Source organism: Macaca thibetana, chromosome 17 (assembly GCF_024542745.1).
Source record: "Macaca thibetana thibetana isolate TM-01 chromosome 17, ASM2454274v1, whole genome shotgun sequence".
Lineage (NCBI taxonomy): Eukaryota > Metazoa > Chordata > Mammalia > Primates > Cercopithecidae > Macaca > Macaca thibetana.
The window spans coordinates 75,176,998-75,198,332 of NC_065594.1; the positions used below are offsets into that span (position 1 = coordinate 75,176,998).

Below are 21,335 nucleotides of genomic sequence, written 5' to 3' on the forward strand. Positions count from 1 at the left end.
TATAAGGTGACTGCTGTGTCATTTTAATGTCTCTCTGGGCCTGATAATTTAAAAGGACTCCGCATTCCTCAGATGATGATTATTATTTTCTCACTAAGAGGCTTCAGACTTTAAAATTCCTCAAACTGGCCCAAGCACAGTGGCTCACGCCTGTAATCCCAGCACTTTTGGAGGCCGAGGCGGGCAGATCACCTGAGGTCAGGAATTCAAGGCCAGCCTGGCCAAAACAGTGAAACCCCATCTCTACTAAAAATACAAAAATTAGTTGGGTGTGAGGGTGTACACCTGTAGTCCCAGCTACTCGGGATACTGGGGCAGGAGAATCGCTTGAACCCAGGAGGCAGAGGTTGCAGTGAGCAGAGATTGCACCACTGCACTCCAGCCTGGGTGACAGAGCTAAGGGACAGAGTAAGCCTCCGTCTCAAAACAAAAAAAAAAAAAGAAAATAAATTTTAAAAATTAAAAACAAAGAAAAGCGTAATACTATAATAACACTCCAATGAGAGGAGTAGCTAGAAGCAGTAAGCTCCTCAAATCAAGATCACCTGGAGCACGTGAACCCTCACCACCACCCACACACCCAGTGTTTCCAGTTTTACTGAATCAGTCCGGAGCGGATGCTGGAGAATCTGCATCTCTTACAATCTCCCAAGTGATGCTGATGCTGCCGCTCTGAGTACCATGCTTTGAGAACAGCTGCCCTAAAGCACGGTAAAAGTTGTTACACATGCATCATCTCCAACTGCAGGCACTTTAAGAACTTCCCTTGAGAAACTCCAGCCTGCCAGAACAGGGGGTGCCTTCTCCATGCATTTCCAACAAGCACCTGAACTGGAAGCAGCTCAGTACAGCAGCTCCAAAGAGGCTGGGGAGCCAGTCTGCCCAGCTTTGGAGCCTGCTCTGACACTTGATTGCTGTGTGAGTCCAGGCAACTTACTCAACTACTCTCAGCTTAAGTGTCCTCAGAGTAAAACAGAGGTACTAGCTCCTTCCCCTCCATCAGGGAAACCGGAAATGAACACCTACTCCAGTCCTCAATGGGAAGGCATCACTTCCTATTTCCCTACCACCTAAATTTTGAAAATGTAGGGGGAGAAAATGTAAGGAGGCAGGGCTCACATCTGTAATCCTGGCACTTTGGGTGGCCAAAGCGGGAGAAACACTTGAGCCCAGGAGTTCAAGACCAGCTTGAGCAACAAATTAGAGAGCCCCATCTCTACAAAAAACTGTTTTTTAAATTATCCAGGCATGGTGACACACACCTGGAGCCCCAGCTACTCAGGAAGCTGAGGCAGGAGGATTGCTTCGGCCCAGGAGTTGGAGGCTGCAGCAAGCTACGAATGTGTCACTGCACTCCAGCCTGGGTCACAGCTTGCACAAAGCAAGATCCTGTCTCAAAAAAAAAAAAAAAAAAAAAAAAAAAAAGTTCCTTGCCCTGCCTGAAGTTGAGGAGACCATTTGTCTACTTCAAGTTATTATTTACAGAAACCACACCCATATTCCTTCCTCCTCCACGCACCTCTCGCCTCAAGAGAAAGGCCACCAACCCAGAGGGTCCTACACTCACTGAGTGTATCACAATCGAAACAAGAGTAAGCGACCCATCCTCTTGGAATCCCCTAGGTCAAGCTTGTCCAATCTGAGGCCCGTGGGCTGCATGTGGCCCAACACAAATTCGTAAGCTTTCTTAAAACATCATGAGATTTGTTTGCGATTTTTTTTTTTTTTTTAGCTCATCAGCTGTCATTAGTGTTAGGATATCATTAGTGTTAGTGTATTTTATGTATGGCCCAAGACAATTCTTCCAGTGTGGCCCAGGGAACCCAAAAGATTGGAGACCCCCACCCTAGGCTGTCCCATAATAAAAGGCAATATCAACATGTGGGAAAGATGAGGCAGCAGAAGTCAAGAAACAGAAGATCTAATAATCAACCAAGTGAGATTGAAGCCCTTCAAAGGTTCAGGCTTATGTAGTTAGCAGATGGAATTCCCACCCCTCAAGACAGAGTCTCACTCTGTCACCCAGGCTGGAGTGCAGTGGCGCAATCTCAGCTCACTGCAACCTCCACTTCCTGAGCTCAAGCAATTCTCCTACCTCAGCCTCCCTAGTAGCTGGGATTACAGGCGTGCTCCACCACACCCAGCTAATTTTTGTATTTTTAGTAGAGACAGGGTCTCACCATGTTGGCCAGGCTGGTCTCGAACTCCTGACCTCGTGATCCACCCGCCTCTGCCCCTCAAAGTGCTGGGATACAGGCGTGAGCCACTGCGCCAGGCCAAGATGGAAGTTTCAGGTACAACTATCACCTGAGTCTTTCTCCACCTGTTTCCTTGCAGAAAATGGGTAGGGCTGTGGGCCCTCCCAGCTCAGGAGCCCTGGGGTGGTTTTAAGATGCTAGAACTCCTGGTAGGAACCACCTGCATCAAGACCATGGATCACCTCTCTGAAGGTTAGCGATTCCAGGGACCCCACCCCGGCGCAGTCCTCCTAGGTGGAAGTGAAAATACTGGAAACAGGGAAAGAAGTTGGTCAAAGACAGACTCCAGTCGTGGCGGTGTATGTACCAGTTAAAAGCAAAACTTGGAAAATCCTGTTCAATAACAGTGTCCTCATTCATAAATAAAAAAATAATAGTGTTTTTTACCCACATGAAACTTGCCATAACTAGGTACCACGACCCACAGGGACAGGAGAGCCCTGGTCACTGAGACAAACCATACAGAGACATCGGGACACAGAGAGACACAACGGGACGTGGAGTTGGATCCAGCTGTCTCGTAAGGAATATCGGAAGGGGTGGGGGACACTATTGGGAGATGGCATAGGTCCAGGACACTAATTAGGCTTTGGCTGAGATTAAAGGAAGCTGTTCGTAAGCTGCTTACTTAAAAAGAAAGGAAAAGGTGCGTTTGAGTTCAGGAGACTGTGAGTCTCGGAGCAGGAGGTGGCAGCCAGCGAAGGGTGGGCGTGTAATGGGTGCAGTCGCTTCTCCCGCTGGGCAAGAGACTCCCCCTTTCGGCAGCCTGGGTTCCCCGCCTCCCCACCTCCCGCTCCTCCTCCCCGGAGCCCTAAGGGCCCGCAGGGCCTCCAGCAGCAAAGCCGCTGGCCCCGCGCCACCAGCGCCGGGTCCACGCGTCCCCGCGTCCCCCTGCCCCGCGCACAGGGGCGCAGGCGGGGACCACGCGGCCGGCGTGGGGCGGCGCCACCGCAGCAGAAAGCCCGGCGTGGACCGCGTGGCACAGGAAAGCGCTCCCCTCGCCCCCAGCCGCAGAAGGCTGGGGCAGCATCGAGCGCGGCCCCGGGAGAGCGCGTCAGCGGGGCCAACGGCTGCAGGGTGACCTGTTTCGGGCGGGGACACTCACCAGAAGAACACACGCGAGCAGAGGTTCGCGCCCTGCAGCGGGTTGGGCTTCACCTCCTGGTACACTGGCAGCATCTTGCCGGGCGTGGGGGGCGCGGGCCGGGGTCGCGCTGATCAGGCGGCGGTGGCCGCGGGCTCCCCTCCTGGACCGTGAGCAGAGATGCTGGAGCTCCCGCCGCCTCGCCGGTCTGCTCGGCAGGAGCCTGTGAAGCAGCCGTTTCCGGGAGCCGGGCGCCGGCGGCACGCCCAGTCCCCGCCTCTCAGGCCCGCCGCTACCAGGGCCGCCTCGGAGGCGCCCGTTACGCGCGGCCGCCTGGAGCCCGGGAGCCGCGCACCGCGTGCGAGCTCGGCCGGGACCGACGGGTGACGCGGCGGGAGGAGACGCGGCGAGAGGAGGCGAAGCTGGCGACGCCAAAGGGAGCCCAGAGCCACGCCCAGGGGTGAGGCGAGGGCCGCCAGCGCGGCTGGATGGAGAGGGTAGCCGAGCGCACGGCGCGGAGCCCGGGTCCTGAGGTGCCCACGTGCTCGCACCCGAGTGAAACTTCCCGAAATTCACTATCCGAGTCTTGGCGCCGACCCAGAAGGTGGAGCAGGGAGGCGTCGGCTGTGCCCGCCCCTGCGACGCAGAAACGCCCCCTCGGGCACGGATTTGGGGAGACTGGGAGACAGCTGCCTCGTGCTCCACCAGACCGCCCCCTGGGCGCCTTGCCCTTCTCAGGACCAAACGCGGGTGCCATGGGAGGCTCTCCAACCTGTGAGCCAAACATTTGACCTCGGACGACAGCAAAGTTTAGCACAGATTATCCTTGTAGAGCTGCAAGACCTCAAGAAAGCCGGGTAACTCGAGAGTAGGACCCAGATGAATTTGGGAGATGGATGAATGCTGTCGTTGATGGGGCGGGCTTTCGGCATCTCACACGTTGCGTGGTACTGTGGACCTCTGAGCTTTTTGCTGCCCTCTTAGATTGGGAAAGGAATGTAAGAGGAAAGAGAGACTGCCTTATGATTTCTGTCATCAAGCCCTAAAGCCTAACAGATAACAGTGGCAAACGACACATGTGTTCCAGAAGACCAATTACGTTTATGTGCATTTCTGAGTGCGTAGTCTCACTTGTGTGTGTGTGTGTGTGTGGCAGTCTCACACACAGTGACTCGATTATGGCTCATTGCACCCTGGACCTCCCAGGGCTCAAACAATCCTCCCAACTCAGCCTAAGTAGCTAGGACTACAGGCACCCGCCGCCACGCCTGGCTAATATTTTGTAATTTTTGTAGAGATGCAAAAATCAAAATCAAAGGCTCTAAGTTCAAATATTGATAATTTTTGAAGCCAAATGATGTGTCATGGAGTTTATTTTCTTCATATTTCATGCATGTTTGAGAATTTGGTTTTCTTTGTAACAAGATCATTTTATTGTTCCTTGATAATTTCTCACTTTGTTGCCCAGGCTGGTCTCAAACTCCTAGGCTCAAGTGATCCTCCTACCGTGGCCTCCCAAAGTGCTAGGATTACAGACATGTACCACCACACCCGACCAATTATCTCACTTTTAATTCTATCAGTGCCACATTCAAGGTTATTCTTATTTTATAGATGAGGAAGGTGAAGCTGAAAGGCAGAACTTGTCCAGGGTCTTAGAGCCAAGAAAGGATTAAACATGATTTACATTAAGCCTGTGCCTAAGCATGGCCAATCTCCCTGGTGGATGACCAGTGTGCATGAGACGTGGCCAGAATATGCTGGTTGAACGACTGTAGGAATGAATGAACAAAATCTTGTTCCAAGCTTTTGGACTCCCACTTCTAAGTCTTCAGTTACTTCTGTGGCTACCTTACCAAGGTCAGCAGCTGCTCTTCATTTCCACCCTGAATGAAAAAAAAAAATAAAGACTCCAAGTTCATGGTGCTTGGAACAAGATCATTTTATTGTTCCTTGATAATTTTGCATGTATATTTGCTAAGATAGTATCATTAATAGCTTTTAAAGAAAGCCTTACACAAACACGTATTTAAAAGTCAAGCACAGGCTGGCCAACATAGTGAGACCCTGTCTCTACCAAAAAATTTAAAAATTAGCCCAGGTGTGGTGGCATGCCCTTGTAGTCCCAGCTACTTGGGAGGCTGAGACAGGAGGATGGCTTTAGCCCAGGAGTTCCAGGCTACAGGGAGTTAAGAAGGTTCCACCGGGCTGGGCACGATGGCTCACGCCTGTAATCCTAGCACTTTGGGAGGCCGAGGCAGGTGGATCACCTGAGGTCAGGAGTTTGAGACCAGCCTGGCCAACATGGTGAAACCCCGTCTCTACTAAAAATACAAAAAATTATCTGGGCTTGGTGGTGGACGCCTGTAATCCTAGCTACTTGGGAACCTGAGGCAGAAGAATCACTTGGACCCAGGAGGCGGAGGTTGCAGTGTGCTGAGATCATGCCACTGCTTTCCAGCCTGGGCAACAAGAGCAAAACTCCATCTCAAAAAAAAAAAAAAAAAAAAAGGTGCCACTGCACTCTAGGCTGTGCACACCCATAATCCTAGCACTTTGAGAGGTGGAGACAAGAGGATTGCTTTAGCCCAGGAGTTCTAGACCAGCCTGTGCAGCATAGGGAGACCTCATCTCTATTAAAAATGTAAAAATTAGATGGGCATGGTGGAGTAAGTCTGTAGTCCCAGCTACCCTGGAGGCTCAGGTGGGAGGATTGCTTGAGCTCAGGAGTTCTAGATCAGCCTGGGCAACATAGGGAGACCTCATCTCTACTAAAAATGTAAAAATATGATGGGTGTGGTTGCGTGAGTCTGTAGTCCCAGCTGGAGGTTCAGGTGGGAGGATTGCTTGAGCCCAGGAGTTGGAGGCTGCAGTAGGCTATGATCACGCCACTGCCCTGCAGCCTGGGCTAAAGAGTGAGACTCTGTCTCCAAAAAAAAAAAAAAAAAGTCAAGCACATTAAGAATGGCAAAATATTGATAATTTTTGAAGCCAAATGATGTGTCATGGGGGTTTATTTTCTTCATATTTCATGAATGTTTGAGAATTTGGTTTTCATTTTGGAGATGGGGTCTCACTATGTTGCCCAGGCTGGACTCAAACTCCTGGGCCCAAGGAATCCTCCTGTCTCAGCCCCTCCAAGTACCTGGGATTGTAGGCACTCACCAGCATACCAGCTCATGTTTCAGAATTTCTGTCACAAAAAGGAACACAATATTTTAAGTTGACTACTGTGGGAAAGCTATGATCATTCAATAACCTACCTTTCTGATAGCTCTTTCTCAGATAATGCAAGCTATAAACCAAAATAATCAGTCTTTACCTGATTTACAGTGCCCTTTGAAACTCCCTAAGCTTTCTAGCCCAGTAAATGCTGAGCTACCAGTTCTACTTCCAAGCTAGAGAACCTGTTTGCTAAAGTTAGAAGTCTAGTGACTTCCCGTGTCAGACTGCCCCAGAATGCTCTCCCTACCCCCAACAACTGTGTAAGACCCATAATTAGCCATCTCCAAACTGCCAAAGTACTCAGTCCCTTCGGCTCCTGCAGAGGCTTATTTTTTTCTTAATTAAGATCTTTTGGAACTTCTTAACATTCTTTTCTGAACATTAACAATGTGGTATTTGGAAGCGATACTGTACAGCAGTGTCTGACTGCAGAGCGGACTGGATATGGAACCAGGGGACCAGGGCTTTGTATCTTTTCACTCGTTACCTGACCTTTCTGACCCTTATTTTCCTCAGGTCTAAAATGGAGTCGGGGCGGGTACAGTGGCTCACGCCTGTAATCCCAGCACTTTGGGAGGCAGAGGCGGGCGGATCACCTGAGGTCAGGAGTTAGAAACCAGCCTCGCCAACATGGCAAAACCCCATCTCTACTAAAAATACAAAAACTAGCTGGGCGTGATGGCATGTGCCTGTAATCCCAACTACTCAGGAGACTGAGGCAGGAGAATTGCTTGAACCTGGGCTGCAGAGGTTACAGTGAGCTATGAGCCAAGAGCACGCTGCTGCACTCCAGCCTAGGTGACAGAGCTAGACTCTCATAAATAAATAAATAAAATGGGGTCAGGCAGGGCATGGTAGCTCACACCTATAATTTCAACATTTTGGGAGCCCAAGGCAGGAGCATCACTTAAAGCCAGGAGTTTGAAACCAGCCTGGGCAATGTGATGAAATGCCATCTCTACCAAAAAAAAAAAAAGTTTTTTAAATTAGTCAGGCATGGTGGCACACACCTGTGGTCCTAGCTACTCAGGAGGGTAAGATGGGAGGATCACTTGAGCCTAGGAGTTTGAGGCTGCAGTGAACTCTGATCGTACCACTGCACTCCAGCCTGGGAGACAGAGTGAGACACCCTGTCTCTAAAAACATAACAATAAATTTAAAAACAAAATAGGGATCAGAATCCCCACTCTTCCTTCTTCACAGGAACTTGTGAATACATTGTGAAGGCAATATACAAATTAAAGGATGGGGATTTTTCCCATTCATTCAATAAATATTTAGTGGATGCCTTCTGGATACATGATAGCTAGGCCAGAGAATGAGCCTGCAAAGACGAGGAAGATGTCTTGTTTGTTTGTTTGGTTTGTTTGTTTGTTTGTTTTTGAAATAGGGTCTAGCTCTTGCCCAGGCTGGAGTGCAGTGGTGCAGTCTTGGCTCACTACAACCTCCCAGGCTCAAACCCATCCTCCCATCTCAGCCTCCCAAGTAGTTGGGACTACAAGCACGCACCACCATGCCCAGCTAATTTTTGTATTTTTTTTTTGGCGGGGAGGGTTTTGCTGTGTTGCCCAGGCTGGTCTCGAATTCCTGAGCTCAAGCAATCTGCCAGCCTCAGCCTCCTACAGTGCTGGGATTACAGGTGAGCGCCTCTGTACCCAGCCTAAAGATGTCTTAAGAATGACTTATCAAAGGAAAAAATATTAGGGCCACTTCAAGCTGGGAACTGCTCAGGGCAAGTCTGCCTCCCATTCTATTCAAAGTCACCCCTCTCCTCACAGAGACAGATGCATATTCTGATTGCCTCATTTGGAGAGACTTGTCAGAAGCTCAAAAGAATGCAACCATTTGGCTGGGCGCTGTGGCTCAGGCCTGTAATCCCAGCACTTTGGGAGGCTGAGGGGGTGGATCACCTGAGGTCAGGAGTTTGAGACCAGCCTGGCCACCATAGTGAAACCCCGTCTCAACTAAAAATACAAAAATTACCCAGGCATGGTGGCGGGTCCCTGTAATCCCAGCTACTTGGGAGCCTGAGGCAGGAGAATATCTTGATTCTGGTAGAGTTTGCAGTGAGCTGAGATCGCACTATCGCACTCAAGTCTGAGCAACAAGAGCGAAACTCTGTCTCAAAAAAACTTGGCCAGGCATGGTGGCTCACCCCTATAATCCTAGCACTTTGGGAAGCTGTGGTGGGAGGACTGGTTGAGCCCAGGAGTTCGAGGCCCAGCCTGGACAACAAAGTGAAAACCCATCTCTACCAAAAGAATTAATAAAGTTAGCTGGGCATAGTGGTGGAGTCCCAGCTACTTGGGAGGCTGAAGCAGGAGGATCACTTGAGCCCAGGAGGTCAAGGTTGTAGTGAGCTGTGATTATGCCACTGCACTGCAGCCTGGGTGACAGAGTGAGAACTTGTCTAAAAAAAAAAAAAAAAAGGAAAAAAGAAAAAAATACCAATGGATAACTTGTTTTAAGGAGGGATGAGAAGATGTGGAAGATAAGGCCTGCAGTGGCAGACTATCCACATCAATTTTCATGGAAAAAAATCATCTTGTTTGTGCCCTAATTGAAGAAAACCAACAATTAACAGCAGCCAACACCATATTAACAATAGCAAACACCACAGACATCTCAATTGGTTCAGCTTACACAGCTCTGGCTGAAAAATAAAAGTTGAGCAAACTTTTCACTCAATAGGTGTCAAAACTGCTGTGCCCAGATCAGCTATAGAGAAGAGCAGAACTTTCAGTGGAAGTTTTAAACAAGTGAGATGGAGACCCTGCAGTATTTTTTTCAAAGAATTGTAACAGGAGATGAAGCATGGCTTTACCAGTATGATCTTGAAGACAAAGCACAATCAAAGCAATGGCTACTGAGAGGTGGAAGTGGTCCAGTCGCAGCAGAAACAGACCAGTCAAGAGCAAGGGTCACACAACAGTTTTCTGAAATGCTTAAGACATTTTGCTTGTTGATGTTCTGGGGGGCCAAAGAATGATAACATCTGCTTGCTATGAGAGTGTTTTGAGAAAATTAGCCAAAGGTTTAGCAGAAAAATGCCTGGGAAAGCTTCACCAGAGTCCTTCTCCACCACAACAGTGTTCCTGCTCATTTCTCTCATCAAACCAGGGCAATTTCCCAAGCGTTTCAACGGGAAATCACTAGTATTTACATTACAGTTCTGATTTAATGCCTTCTGACTTCTTTTTGCTTCCTAATCTTAAAATATATTTAAAGGGCATGTATTTTTCTTTAGTTATTACTGTTAATACTGTATGGTTGAATTCCCAGAACTCTCAATTCTTTTTTTTTTTTTTTTTTTGAGTCAGAGTTTCGCTCTTGTTGCCCAGGCTGTAGTGCAATGGCATGATCTCAGCTCACCACAACCTCCACCTCCCGGGTTCAAGCAATTCTCCTGCCTCAGCCTCCCGAGTAGCTGGGATTTACGGGCATGTGCCACCACATTCAGCTAATTTTGTATTTTTAGTAGAGATGGGGTTTCTCCACGTTGGTCAGGCTGGTCTCAAACTCCCAACCTCAAGTGGTCCACCCACCTCAGCCTCCCAAAGTGCTGGGATTACAGGTGTGAGTCACTACGCCTGGCCAGGACTCTCAATTCTTTTGGGATGGACTAATGACTGGTATCATTGCTTACAATGGTGTCTTGAACTTGATGGAGCTTATATTGAGAAATAAAGTTTATATTTTTAATTTTTATGTTTTAAGTCCATTTTGCCATGAACTTTTTTTTTTTTTTTTTAGGCTGGTCAAGTGAAACAGTGGGAGTGGAAAAGAGGCAAAGAAATCTATAACTGGCTGTGATTCCATGAACTTTTTGAAATCCCCTTGTATTGGCTTCTTTCCCTTCTCTATCTTACTTCTCTACTCCCTACAAGTGTTTTCTGGGATCACCTCCAAATAAACTACTTGCAATCTAATCCTGTCTCCAGGTCTGCTACTGTGGGAACCCAAACTAAGACACCTGCAAAAAATATCCTTCCAGTTACTTAAAAATGTGTTCACTTGCACCCATAAAAGTGTTTACTAATACCATAGACCCTTGGCTGTCCAATATGGTAGCACTATCCACGTGAGCATTTTGAGGACTTGAAATGTGGCTGGTCCCAATTGAGATGTTCTGGAAGTATAAAACACACTGACTTCAAAGACAGTATCAAGAAAAATATGTTTAACATCTCATGAATGATTTTTTACATGGATTATATGTTAAAATGATAATATTTTGGACACATTAGTTAAAAACAGCCCCCCAACATTTCCAGGTAGAGAACCTATCGAAGGAGACTGAAGTGAGAAAAAAAATAGAGTCACAGAAGTGAAGAAAATGTTTCAAGAAAGGATAGCTGAAGCCCATCCTCCTAAGAGGCTGGGAAATTGAGGACAGAAGAGCAGCCCCTGTGTTTAACAAGGTGGTGACCTTTGGTGAATTGATCAAATCAGTATTTTAAAGAGAAGGAGACAGACCCTAATTAAAATATGTTGAGGAGAGAATGGAATGTGAAGATGAAGAGAGTGATTATACACAACTTGTCTGAGAATTGTTGCTGTGAGAGAGAGAAAATATACAATTGCAGGAGAGAAATCCTTGGGAAAGCAGTCCTCCAAACCGTGGACTATTCCATAGCCAATTTTAACAACATGGGTGATAGGGTTTGGCTCTGTGTCTCCATCCAAATCTCATCTCTAATTGTAATCGCCACAATCCCCACGTGTTGAGGGAGAAACCCGAAGGGAGGTGATTGGATCATGGAGGTGGTTGTTATCATGATAGTGAGTATTTTATAAGGGGCTCTTCCCCCTTCACTCCTTGCTCTCCTCTCTGCTGCCACCATGTGAAGAAGGTCCTTGTTTCCCCACCTTCTGCCATGATTGTAAGTTTCCTGAGGCCTCCCCAGCCGTGTGGAACTGTGAGTCAATTAAAGCACTTTCCTTTATAAATTACCCAGGCTTGGGTATTTCTTTACAGCAGTGTGAGAATGAACTAATATGATGGGTGTAGTAGATGTTGTCAGTGCCTGACCAGAACCCCCAGGCCCTTACAATTTCGCACTAGCCTGACTTCCATGAATTAATATGATGGGTGTAGTAGATGTTGTCAGTGCCTGACCAGAACCCCCAGGCCCTTACAATTTCCGCACTAGCCTGACTTCCTGCATCTCTGCCTGAAGGCCTTCTGCTCCACCAGAGTTGGTTTAGCCCAAGTACAAGGCAGGCTAGGGAGTTAATGTCTCCCTCTGGCCTCCTTCTCCAGCAACAATCAACTAATAGATGGACAAGAGCGGGTGTATAAACACCCCCACTCACTCACTCACTCCTCAGGGAACTGAGGTTTGTGTTTATACTGTCTCCTAAATTTCCTCAGCAGGATTACTCTCCAGTAGCCCAGACCAGGACATGTCTGATGATATACCCTTTACTGGCTTCATTCCCTCCCCTGTCTCACTTCCCCACTCCATGATGGGTGTTTCCTGGGATCACCTACCAACAATCTCTTGACATTCGAACTCTTGTCTTAGGGTCTTGTCAGACTAAGACAATAGAAAACACTCATATAATGGGCCGGGCGCGGTGGCTTATGCCAGTAATCCCAGCACTTTGGGAGGCCGAGGCGGGCGGATCACGAGGTCAGGAGATCGGAGATTGAGACCATCCTGGCTAACATGGTGAAACCCTGTCTCTACTAAAAATACAAAAAATTAGCCGGGCATTGTGGCTTGCATCTGTAGTCCCAGCTACTCGGGAGGCTGAGGCAGGAGAATGGCGTGAACCCAAGAAGCGGAGCTTGCAGTGAGCCGAGATTGTGCCACTGCACTCCAGCCTGGGCGACAGAGTGAGACTCTGTCTCAAAACAAAAAGAAAATATTCATATAATGATATAAAACCATTATACCTATTATGTAAAAGAATGCATGAAACTAAGAAAGATTGGAAGAAAATATACAAAAATGATAACAGTGATTAGTTCTGTATTGTGGGTAATTATAGGTAATTAAAACTCAAAGCAAACCTTTCTATTTTCCAAGTTTTCTAAAATGAGTTCATTATTTTTTTATTTTTTATTTTTTTGAAATAGGGTCTTGCTCTGTCACCCAGGCTGGAGTGCAGTGGTATGATGATGGTTCACTGCAGCCTCAACCTCTTGAGCTCAGGTGATCCTCCCACCTCAGTCTCTGGAGTAGCTGGAACTGCAGGTGTGCGCCACTGCACGCGGCTAATTTTTTGTATTTTTTGTAAAAATGGGATTTTGCTACATTGTCCAAGCTGGTCTCAAACTCCTAGACTCAAGGGATCCTCCGTCCTCAGCCTCCCAAAGTACTGTGATGATAAATGTTAGCCACCGCAACTGAGTTCATTAATTTTTCTGTTTTTTGATTTTTAGTTTTTTGTTTTGTTTTTTTAGAGACAGGGTCTCTCTGTCACTCAGGCTGGAGTGCAGTGGAGCAATCATAGCTCACTCAAGCCTCGAGGGCTCAGGTGATCCTCCTACCTCAGATTCCCAAATATCTGGGACTACAGGTACATGCCACCACAGCTGGATAATTTTTTAAACTTTTTTTGTAGAGACAGGGTCTCATTATGTTGTAAGGCTGGTCTTGAAATCCTGGCATCAAGCAATCCTCCCACCTTGGCCTCCCAGAGTGCTGTGATTACAGGTGTAAGTCACTGAGCCTGGCATAAAGTGAGGGTTTTTTTGTTTGTTTGTTTTTAATTAAACATTCGTTTGTTTTAAAAAAGAAGTACATGGGCAGGGCACGGTGGCTCACACCTGTAATTCCAGCACTTTGGGAGGCCGAGGTGGGCGGATCACGAGGTCAGGAGATCAAGACCATCCTGGCTAACACAGTGAAACCCCGTTTCTACTAAAAATACAAAAAGTTAGCCAGGCATGGTGGCGGGCGCCTGTAGTCCCAGCTACTCTGGAGGCTGAGGCAGGAGAATGGTGTGAACCTGGGAGGCGGAGCTTGCAGTGAGCCAAGATCACATCACTGCACTCCAGCCTGGGTGACAGAGCGAGACTCCATCTCAAAAAAATAATAAAAATAAAATAAAACAGAAGTACTGTAATTACAATATACAGATTAACAGGTTTTGTGAATTCCAGAAGTCTATCTTCAAAAAAACAAACCTTTTCCTAAATAAAACCATCACTGATGTTAACTTTCTCAGCAATACACAGCAAATGAAAAATCAACATTTGGCTGGGTGCAGTGGCTCATGCCCGTAATCGCAGCACTTTGGGAGGCTCAGGTGGGCAGATCACCTGAGGTCGGGAATTCCAGACCAACCTGACCAACATGGAGAAACCCCGTCTTTACTAAAAATATAAAATTAGCCAACCATGGTGGCACATGCCTGTAATCCCAGCTATTTGGGAGGCTGAGGCAAGAGACTCGCTTGAACCTGAGAGGCAGAGGTTGCAGAGAGCCAAGATGGCGCCATTGCACTCCAATCTGGGTAACAAGAACAAAACTCTACCTCAAAAAAAAGAAAAGAAAAGAAATATCAACATGTATATGAAAAACATAACAGGCCAGGCATGGTAGCTCATGCCTATAATCCCAACACTTTGGGAGGCGGAGGCAAGAGGATCACTGGAGCCCAGGAGTTCAAGACCAGCCTGGGCAATATAGCAAAACTATGTCTCTATAAAAAAAAGTACAAAAAATCAGCCAGGTATGGTGGTACGCACCCGTAGTCCCAGCTACTGAGGAGGCTGAGATGGGAGAATCACTTGAGCCCAGGTGGTCGAGGCTACAGTGAGCCATGACTATACCACTGCACTCCAGCCTGGGTGACAGAATGAGACTTTGTCTCAAAAAAAAAAAAAAAAAAAAAAAAAAAAACAACAAAAAATCTAGGATCCCAAGAATTTAGCATCAGTTTAGAATTATGCTTCAGACCAAATATTATATCATAGAAAGCAAATGTATAAATGTATGACAAAATATGATTTTTTTTCTTTCAGTAGCTATACTTCACTGAATGAGTAACTGTACTTTTTTACTATTTCACTAAATCCTTGCGATACTACTTGGAGGAATGTATTATTGTCATTTTACAGATAATAAAGCTTAGAGAAAGGTGAAGTACATCCTCCAAAATGGAAAAAAAAAAGATTTGCCAATGCCCATGAACGTTGTACCACTTTGGTCTGCCTCTCTCTCCACTTCAGATGTCATGTTAGAGTCACCAGCAGATCAAGGAACAGTCACTGAGTCAACATTTCTGATGTGGTTGATGTAATCTAGCACCACGAGGCTGGACATGTATGAAGCCAGATTGCAGGAGCAAACAGGTGCCTTAGGGCAACCTGAAATGGGGTCACCACAGCTATGTTGGGTAGAATGACAGGCAGGAAGGCCATGGCCCTTCCAAACCTACGATATAGACATTATAATCAAAACAGCAGAAAAATCAACTTGTTTAGCAGAGACATCCATGTTTTAAAACTGCCAAGACTATGATAATTAATTTTAAAGTATATCTGACCTTGGCCAGGCACGCTGGCTCACACCTGTAATCCCAGCACTTTGGGAGGCCAAGGCAGGTGGATCACCTGAAGTCAGGAGTTCGAGACCAGCTTGGCCAACATGATGAAACCCCGTCTTTACTAAAAATACAAAAATTAGCCTGGCATGGTGGCATATGCCTGTAGCTACTCGGGAGGCTGAAGCAGGAGAATCGCTTGAACCTGGGAGGCAGAGGTTGCAGTGAGCCGAGATTGCACCATTGCACTCCAGCCTGAGCAGTAAGAGCTAAACTCCATCTCAACAAAATAAAAATAAATATATTTGACCTTAAAAGACTAAAAATGGCACAGTTACATATACACCTATTGTAGAGAACAATTAAATTAGAATTAGATTATTCAATGATGCATTACATGAGAACAACAGCTTTTATGTATCCATCAGCAGTATTTGCTGAATGTGTACAGGAAGCCATCACTCACAATTTTATTTACAAATAAAATGTAAACTAATCTTCAAGAGATAAGGGAGAATCTTGCACCTGTTAGTTCAATCTGCTGCTTGAAAAAAAAAATGCTGGCCGAGCACGGTGGCTCACGTCTATAATCCTAGTACTTTGGGAGGCCGAGGCAGGTGGATCACCTGAGGTCAGGAGTTAGAGACTAGCTCGACGAACATGGCGAAACCCCATATCTACTAAAAATACAAAAATTAGCCAGGCATGGCGGCAAGTGCCTGTAATCCCAGCTACTTGGGAGGCTGAGGCAGGAGAATGTCTTGAACCTGGGAGGTGGAGGTTGCAGTAAGCTGAGATCACGCCACTGCACTCCAGCCTGGGTGACAGAGCGAGACTCTGTCTAAAACAAACAAACAAACAAAAATGCTGGCCGGGCACAGTGGCTCATGCCTGTAATCCCAGCACTATGGGAGGAGGAGGGGGAGGATCACTTGTACCCAGAAGGTCAATGCTGCAGTGAGCCGTGTTCATGACACTTCACTCCAACCTGGGCAGCTGAGCAAGACACTGTCTCAAAAAAATAGTAAAAACAAAAAGCAAATAAATTGGTATCAGCACAGAGGGAAAGAATTCTGACATTTTCCCTATGTATGTAGTCACCCGAATATAGTCAAGACTAAATTAAAGAAAATAAATGAAAAAGTGTTATTTCTGGATTGGATATGCAAAATGTGACATATACATACACTGGGACATTATTCAGACTTTAAAAAGAAGGGATTCTCACACAGACTACATCATCCATGCTGTAGGGAACAAAAAAATAAGCCAGTTGCAAAAGGACAACTACTGTATGATTCAACTTATATGAGGTATCTAGAGGAGTCAAATTCCTAGAGACAGAAAGTGAAACAGTGGTTGCAAGGGCCTAGGTCTGAGGCAATGGAGAGTTATTGTTAAATGAGTACAGAGCTTCGGTTTGGGAAGATGAAAACATTTTGCAGGCGGATGGTTGGTGATGATTGCAGAACAATGTGAATGTACTTAATGCCACTGAACTGTATGCCTAAAACCTGTTAAAATGATAAATTTAATGCAATGTCTATTTTACCACACATAATATTACAAAGTATTATTTCTGGGCCGGGCACGGTGGCTCATGCCTGTAATCCCAGCACTTTGGGAGGCCAAGGTGGGCAGATCACCTGAGGTCAGGAGTTCAAGACCAGCTTGGCCAACATGGTGAAACCCCATCTCTACAAAAATACAAAAATTAGCTGGGCATGATGGCAGGTGACTGTAATCCCAGCTACTTGGGAGGCTGAGGCAGGAGAGTCGCTTGAACTCGAGAGGTAGAGGTTGCAGTGAACTGAAATTGCACCATTGCACTCCAGCCTGGGTGACAGAGTAAGACTCCGTCTCAAAAAAAAAAAAAGAAAGTATTATTTCTGAAAGCAAGTAGATGTCTCCATCTGTTTCTTTCTTTTTATTTCCTAATAGAGACCAAGTCTCACTGTGTTGCCAGGCTGGTCTTGAACTCCTAAGCTCAAGTGATCCTCCTGCCTCAGCCTCCCAAAGTGCTAAAATTACAGGTGTAAGTCACTACACCTGGCCTCCATCTCCTTTTGAGGCTGTTGTTGTTGTTGTTTGTTTTTTCTGAGACAGAGTCTCACCCTGTCGCCCAGGCTGGAGTGCACTGGCACCATCTCGGCTCACTGCAACCACTGACTCCCAGGTTCAAGCCATTCTCCTGCCTCAGCCTCCCAAGTAGCTGGGACTACAGGCATGTGCCACCACGCCCAGCTAATTTTTGTATTTTTAGTAGAGATGGGGTTTTACCTTGTTGGCCAGGATGGTCTCGATTTCTTGACCTCGTGATCTGACTACCTCAGCCTCCCAAAGTACTGGGATAACAGGCATTAGCCACTGCACCCGGCCTCTTAGGCTGTTTTAGGCACTCTTGGCGTGTAATTCTTAGTGGAGCAGTGGGCAATAATGTGCCCAATCAGTCCCCAGTGTGCTCTAAGGGGTGAGGTCTAAGCTCTCCCTGCCAGTTTGGGTTGGCAGTTCTTTAGCTACTGAGGGGAAGGTGGTGCCAGTGAGCTGGTCTAGAAAGTGAAAAATCCTAGACATTATAGCTCTAAGAAGGCAGTACCACAGAGTATCCTGAAACAAACAGTGCCCTGAGGATGATGGAAGAGGCTTGAACCCTGTGCTTCACAGTTACCTCCAGGGCTGGATGGCACCATTTTAGAGTATCAGATGATGGCTTTCCTCCAAGTCAAGCTGGCCTGAGTGCATACACTGCAGAAAAGCCACAAGCATCCACTGTTTCACCTCACAAACCTAACTGTGGGCGAAGGATTACCCAGGTGCCGAGGCAAGAGACTGAAGGCACAAACTGTTTCAGTATAATAAAGAAAAGAGATAGAATAAGAATAGTCATAATACAAATTAGATATAGCGATGATCATGGACATTATCAATCATTAGTATAAACATTATTAATCATTAGCTTTTAATATTACCCTTTGTTGTATTACTAATATAACCAAGGAATACCCGGCAGGTATAGGGTCAGGTGCTGAAGGGATATTGTGAGAAGTGACCTAGAAGGCAAGAAGTGAGCCCTCTGTCACGCCCGCATAAGGGCCGCTTGAGGGCTCCTTGGTCTAGCGGTAACGCCAGTGCCTGGGAAGGCACCCATTACTTAGCAGACCGTGAAAGGGAGCCTCCCTTTCCTTGGAGGAGTCAGGGAACACTCTGCTCCACCAGCTTCTTGTGGGAGGCTGGATATCATCCAGGGCTGCCCGCAGTCATCCAGAGGCCTAAACCCCTTCCTGTGATGCTGTGCTTCAGTGGTCAGGCTCATTGTCCACTTTCATGTTCCTCCCGTACTACTGGTTCTTCTTTGAAGTTCTTAGAAGATAGCAGTAGAAGAAATAGTGAAAGTCTTAAAGTCTTTGATCTTTCTAATAAATGCATAGAAGAAAATGCTGACGTACGCTGCCTTCCCTCTCTGCTTTGGCTACCTAAAAGGTAAGGTCCCCCTGTCTCATGATCACATGACTTGTTTGACCTTATCAATCACTTGGACGACTCACCCTCCTTACCCTGCCCCCTTGTCTTGTATGCAATAAATATCAGCGCACCCAGCTATTCGGGGCCACTACTGGTCTCCGCGTCTTGGTGGTAGTGGTCTCCCAGGCCCAGCTGTTTTCTCTTTATCTCTTTGTCTTGTGTCTTTATTTCTTACAATCTCTCATCTCCGCACACAGGAAGAACACCCGCTAAGCCCCGTAGGGCTGGACCCTACACCTAACCACTTTCCTTAATACTGGCCAGCCTCTGAAGGGCTGTATCGGGAATGTTCTGGAGTCTGTTGCCTCTCAGGCCAGACCTACCTTCCCCCTACCCCCTTCCTCCACAGCAGGGACTGGAAACCACTCAAAAGAGCAAAAGTCTAATTATTAAACTTTATTCCCTGAAACATGGGTCCAGTCATCCTACATAACAACAACTTTCTTCTTCTTATTTTTGTTGTTATTAAGATGGAATCTTGCTCTGTTGCCCAGGCTGGAGTGCAGTGGCATGATCTTGGCTCACTGCAACCTCTGCCTTGTGGGTTCAAGGAATTCTCCCACCTCAGCCTCCTGAGTAGCTGGGATTACAGGTGAGTGTCACCACACCCAACTAATTTTTGTATTTTTAGTAGAGACAGGGTTTCGCCATGTTGGCCAGACTGGTTTTGAACTCCTGACTTCAAGTGATCCGTTGGCCTGGGCCTCCCAAAGTGCTGGGATTACAGGCGTGAGCCACTGTGCCTGGCCACAAAAACCTTTCATCTTTTTATATAATTAAGAGACATCAATCATGTGACTCTTTGCTGAACAGTGGAGATAATTCCACGGTAAATACAGTCATATCCTGCATAAAGAGGTTTCAGTCAATGACATTTTGCATAAATGATGGTTGTCCCATAAGATGACAATACAAGTAATTGGCTACTGAAAAATTATAATACCATATTTTTACTGTGCCTATTTTATGTTCAGATGCACTAATAGTTACCATTGTGTTCCAATCGTCTTCAGTATTCAGTATAGTAACATGCTTTACAAGTTTGTAGCCCAGGAGCAATAAGCCACACCATGTAGCCTAGGTGTGCAGTACGCTACACCATCTAAGATTGTGGAAGTACACTCTATGATGGTCGCACAATGACAAAATCAGCTAAGGACACATTTCCCAGAACATATTCCTATTGTTAAGCCATGTATGAGTATATTCTTTCTCCCAGGACAATGGAGCTTACCCATTTACCTAAGAAGTAGTTTCAGCTGGCCGGGTACAGAGGCTCACGCCTGTAATCCCAGCACTTTGGGAGGCCGAAGCAGGTGGATCACGAGGTCAGGAGTTCGAGACCAGCTTGGCCAACATGGTGAAACCCTGTCTCTACTAAAAATACAAAAATTGAATCTATAAATTACCTTGGGCAGTATGACCATTTTCACAATATTGATTCTTCCTATACATGAGCATAGTATGTTCTCCCATTTGTTTGTGTCCTCTTTTATTTCACTGAGCAGTGGTTTGTAGTTCTCCTTGAAGAGGTCCTTTACCTCCCTTCTTGTAAGTTGGATTCCTAGGTATTTTATTCTCTTTGAAGCTATTGTGAATGGGAATTCATTCATGATTTGGCTCTCTGTCTGTTACTGGTGTATAAGAATGCTTGTGATTTTTGCGCATTGATTTTGTATACTGAGACTTTGCTGAAGTTGCTTATCAGCTATTAGATTCAATGCCATCCCCATTAAGCTACCAATGACTTTCTTCACAGAATTGGAAAAAACTGCTTTAAAGTTCATATGGAACCAAAAAAGACCCCATATTGCCAAGACAATCCTAAGCCAAAAGAACAAAGCTGGACGCATCATGCTACCTGACTTCAAACTATACTACAAGGCTACAGTAACCAAAACAGCATGGTACTGGTACCAAAACAGAGATCTAGACCAATGGAACAGAAAAGAGCCCTCATAAATAATACCACACATCTACAGCCATCTGATCTTTGACAAACCCGACAAAAACAAGAAATGGGGAAACGATTCCCTATTTTATAAATGGTGCTAGGAAAATTGGCTAGCCATAAGTAGAAAGCTGAAACTGGATCCTTTCCTTACTCTTTATATGAAAATTAATTCAAGATGGATTAGAGACTTAAATGTTAGACCTAAAACCATAAAAACACTAGAAAAAAACCTAGGTAATACCATTCAGGACATAGGCATGGGCAAGGACTTCATGTCTAAAACACCAAAAGCAACAGCAACAAAAGCCAAAATTGACAGATGAGATCTAATTAAACTAAAGAGCTTCTGCACAGCAGAAGAAACTACCATCAGAGTGAACAGGCAACCTACAGAATGGGAGAAAAGTTTTGCAACCTACTCCTCTGACAAAGGGCTAATATCCAGAACCTACAAAGCACTCAAACAAATTTACAAGAAAAAAAACAAACAACCCCATCAAAAAGTGGGCAAAGGATATGAACAGACATTTCTCAAAAGAAGACATTCATACAGCCAACAGACACATGAAAAAATGCTTATCATCACTTGCCATCAGAGAAACGCAAATCAAAACCACAATGAGATACCATCTCACACCAGTTTGAATGGCAATCATTAAAAAATCAGGAAACAACAGGTGCTGGAGAGGATATGGAGAAATAGGAACACTTTTACACTGTTGGTGGGACTGTAAACTAGTTCAACCATTGTGGAAAACAGTGTGGTGATTCCTCAAGGATCTAGAACTAGAAA

General features: G+C 46.0%; 2 protein-coding genes across 5 annotated transcripts in view; one reads left to right on the forward strand and one right to left on the reverse strand.

Moving 5' to 3' along the window:
- The window catches only part of ABCC4 (ATP binding cassette subfamily C member 4), a 286,254-nt gene extending 282,679 nt beyond the window's left edge, over positions 1–3,575 (reverse strand). For 3 of the 4 annotated variants that reach the window (XM_050766539.1, XM_050766537.1, XM_050766535.1), the window contains exon 1: positions 3,364–3,543. In XM_050766539.1, coding sequence (XP_050622496.1) covers positions 3,364–3,437 — 74 coding nt within the window. In that variant the 5' untranslated portion in view covers positions 3,438–3,543. Of the gene's footprint in view, positions 1–3,363 lie in introns of all 4 variants that reach the window. The other variant, XM_050766536.1, reaches the window with a different exon arrangement.
- CLDN10 (claudin 10) overlaps positions 1–21,335 on the forward strand; it is a 1,179,064-nt gene that overhangs the window by 890,603 nt on the left and 267,126 nt on the right. The window lies entirely within an intron of this gene.